This window comes from Eschscholzia californica, unplaced genomic scaffold (assembly GCF_041429995.1).
Source record: "Eschscholzia californica isolate CP2 unplaced genomic scaffold, dmEscCali1.0.p SCAF_3, whole genome shotgun sequence".
NCBI lineage: Eukaryota > Viridiplantae > Streptophyta > Magnoliopsida > Ranunculales > Papaveraceae > Eschscholzia > Eschscholzia californica.
This window is the reverse complement of record NW_028238420.1, coordinates 11,816,544-11,819,931: the sequence shown is the minus strand read 5'-3', so window position 1 is coordinate 11,819,931 and position 3,388 is coordinate 11,816,544. Positions and strand designations below refer to the sequence as shown.

The 3,388-nt window shown below is 36.4% G+C and overlaps 1 protein-coding gene across 1 annotated transcript; it reads right to left on the bottom strand.

Moving 5' to 3' along the window:
* Positions 1–1,452: 1,452 nt before the first annotated feature.
* On the bottom strand, positions 1,453–1,857 carry LOC147548432 (uncharacterized). The gene has a single exon (XM_086668045.1). The coding sequence runs from the start codon at positions 1,855–1,857 to the stop codon at positions 1,453–1,455; it is 405 nt and encodes a 134-aa protein (XP_086524171.1).
* Between the last annotated feature and the right edge of the window lie 1,531 nt (positions 1,858–3,388).

The following is a 3,388-nucleotide window of genomic DNA, read 5'->3' as shown; positions in this document are numbered from 1 at the left end:
TCAACAAGTTGACTCAACGAGTCTCTTAACAAAGTCATTAGCTAAACTAGTTCTTACTCTGATTTTATTAGTAAATCAACCAAAACACTTCTGTTCCAAGTTAATAAAGAAAATATAAGGAAGAAAACGATTCAATATCTTTCCTATTTCTAACCAATAGTGTCCGTGATCCAGAGCAGATCATTCATAGTCGAATCTTACTATCGGTTTAAGACTGGAAAGAGGAATTGTATTCTTTCTGTCTTTTCTGATTTATTACTTTAAAATCAATACACTTCTTGATTTGAAAAATCAAAATACCTTTGATTTCAAAATCAAAGAAACGAAAGAAAAATCAAAGGATTAGAAAAGAAAAAAAATTTAATCGAGGCGAAGTGTACCTCTTTCCTTAAACCAATTAAGGACATGTATAGTACCACATAGCTACCTTCGTTTTCTTATTTCTGTTTGCTCTCTAACTTAACTGGCTTTAGTCCAAACTTCAGCTTTAAATATCTTATTCATTCAGAATCAATTTTGAGTGATTCTTGGCGCTAAATTTAAAGCTCGATGCGAAAACGTAATGAAGCATTCATTTTTTGAGTTCGAATGTTGATACTAACCCGAATTCGGCTTCCGTTCTAATACATGCCTTGTACAATGCACCCTTTCATCTATCAAATTCTGCTAAATGCCTTGTACAATTGTCATGGGTTTGTTAGTGTATTTTTTTTTCTTTCTAGTTTCCAACTTTTTGGCTTCTATTTTCAGTCTAGACATGGATTCGGACTGCTATTTTCATTTAGGTAGCGGAAATCCTAAGAAAAAAGAACTCTAATTTTCGTGAGGTAAGATTAATTCTGATATTATCAATAAATAGATTTATACTGATACGTAGATCTCTACAAGTCGAGCAAATATGGATATGTTTTCCGCTTGTATTTTGGTGTTATTATTGTCCCTAGATTATCTCCCATTTCTCTAAGAAGATGGTCATTCATTTTTTTTTAGTAGTAAATTCTGCTTAATTCATATAAAATATCTAACATAATCATGGATGTCCTTACAAATTAGACTTAATTAAACAGTAAATTATAAGAAACTACAATAACTTTACACTGAGCTTAAAGAGAGATCAATTGAAGCCACATCTATGATCAGCAAGGGAAATTTTAGGCAGTTTGGTAGGGAATCCCAAATCACTTTCTCTTGCTAGATCATAGATGTGGCCCAATAGTGATAGAGCAAGAGAATTCTAGGCAAATTTGGGAGAGAATCCCAAATCAAAGGTTGAGATTTATTTGTCAACTTCCTCTTGATCTGTATCCTAAATCAAGAGGAATTCCTACCGTTGATTTGGAATTCTCTTCCAAATTTGTTCAGAATTTCTCTTGCTCTATTGGTATTATTTATCTAAACCGTCTAATAAAGCATCTAAATGGTTAATATTCTACATTTCAAATTGTCTTCAGCTTAACGAACTCCTCTATTAACCATTTCCATGAATCGCCTGTAAGACTCTTGCCTTTGAAGCCTAATCTCGTTTTTCACTTTCTTTATAAACATCTCAACTCGTTGATTCAACTCATCACGACTCAACGACCTCTCCCTCATCCTACCCGCACCACCACGACTTAATGGACCAGCTCCAGACAATGGTGAAGAAGTCGGATCGTTAAACGTATCTGAGTCGTCTGACTTATTCAGTCCCCACCGACCCGAAGAAAAATTTGGGTCGGGTCGTCTCATTCGGATCGGGACGTTCCATGTGTCACTCTTCCTCAGATGCTTGGCCGCTGGTCTATCACGGCCTTCATTTATCAAATCCCATGTCTCATCCAACGAGTCATTCTGATTCTTAGACTCGACCGTAACCATTTTCTTAACGGCCACCACCGATTTTCCGTTTCTCTGGGAGGTCTTTTCAATTGATTTCCGGCTAGTCGCCTCTCTTTTACCGGATTCCGGTAAACAAGAAGTAACTAATGGAAAATCAGGTGACGACGTGTCGGTATATTTCTCACCGGAATCAATCACAAACTCATCTACTTCAAAGATATTCTCCAATTGGTGCTTTCTTCTTGGATACTCTATTTCTCTTTCTACTTCTTCTCCTTCCTCTGTTTCTCTCTCTTCTTCTACTTCGGTTTTCTTTTCAGAGAGATTTTGTTTGAAATTAGATGATGAAGCACGCATACTTATTAAGATGAGATTCAAAATGATATAGAATGAAATCCAAATTCTAGGAAGAACACAAGGGAAGAGAGAGAAAAGATTAGGTATTTTGATCTTAAGAGCAAAGCAAGTGGAGATGATTCCTATCAAGAGTAACCCATTCTTGATAGACCAGATTACCCTTTGAAATCTAGTTCTTGGTGATGAAGAATCCTTAAAGAAATCCGCCATTGATTTCTTTTTTTTTTCTAAATTAATTTTGGAAACTCAAAGGATCAAACAGAGAAAGTAATGGGGAGTTGAAATAAACAGAGGAAATATCTGAAATTTTTTCAAAAGGGGGGAATTTGAAGCAAGATTTGATTATCAACTAAAATATTTCTATTCAATTTAAAAGATTCAAAAAATTCAAAGTAGAGTAAAGCTCTGAAACTTGATAGAGAAAATGAAGCAAAGATTTTCAGGCTCTCTTTAGAACTGGAAAAACTTATTTATATTCAGAGACCACATTGTGGGAGTTTCTATTTGGTGTTCCCGTCTGAAGGAAGAGGAGGAGATTTGAACATAGACTCGGCGGGTTTTATAGAAAAACAGGGTTAAACACCTTACTACTCTTCATTTCTGAGATAAATCCTTCCCCGTCGGATCGAATAACTTGTTCGATGATAATTTGAATTAAATTTATAATCCACTGATAGCTCCATTAGTAGGATATTTTTCACAAAAAAGTGAAGAGGTAATGGGTTTGGTTGCAGGGGGCTTGAATTACCCCATGTAATGTACAGGGTTATTTCCCAAATCCCCCAATTTTGTGATCGGTTTCCTACCTAGCACACAACTTTGTCAAAAATACCTAGATGGGCCCCTTTTTGAGATTCTGTTATAACACCGTTAACTAGTCATTATTTCTCTCTCCTCCATCCTCTCTCTGCCACCTCACTTTCTCGCCAGCTCATCGTCTTCACCGGCGAAGGTCGCCGACCGACCAATTTTCTGACTAGTTACCTTCGCCAGTGAAGACGATGAGGTGGCGAGAAAGTGAGGTGGCAGAGAGAGGTTATGAGATGGAGGAGAGAGAAATAATGACTGGTAAACGGTGTTATAACGGAATCTGAAAAAGGGGGTAATCTTGGTATTTTTGACAAAGTAGGGGGCTAGGCAGGAAACAGGTCACAAAGTTGGGGGCTATTTGGAAAATAATCCTAATTTATATGATGTAACTAATGAAACGTAA

Excerpts from the sequence above, each read along its gene's own strand:
- LOC147548432 (XM_086668045.1), bottom strand. The coding sequence starts at position 1,857 with ATGGTTACGGTCGAGTCTAAGAATCAGAATGACTCGTTGGATGAGACA.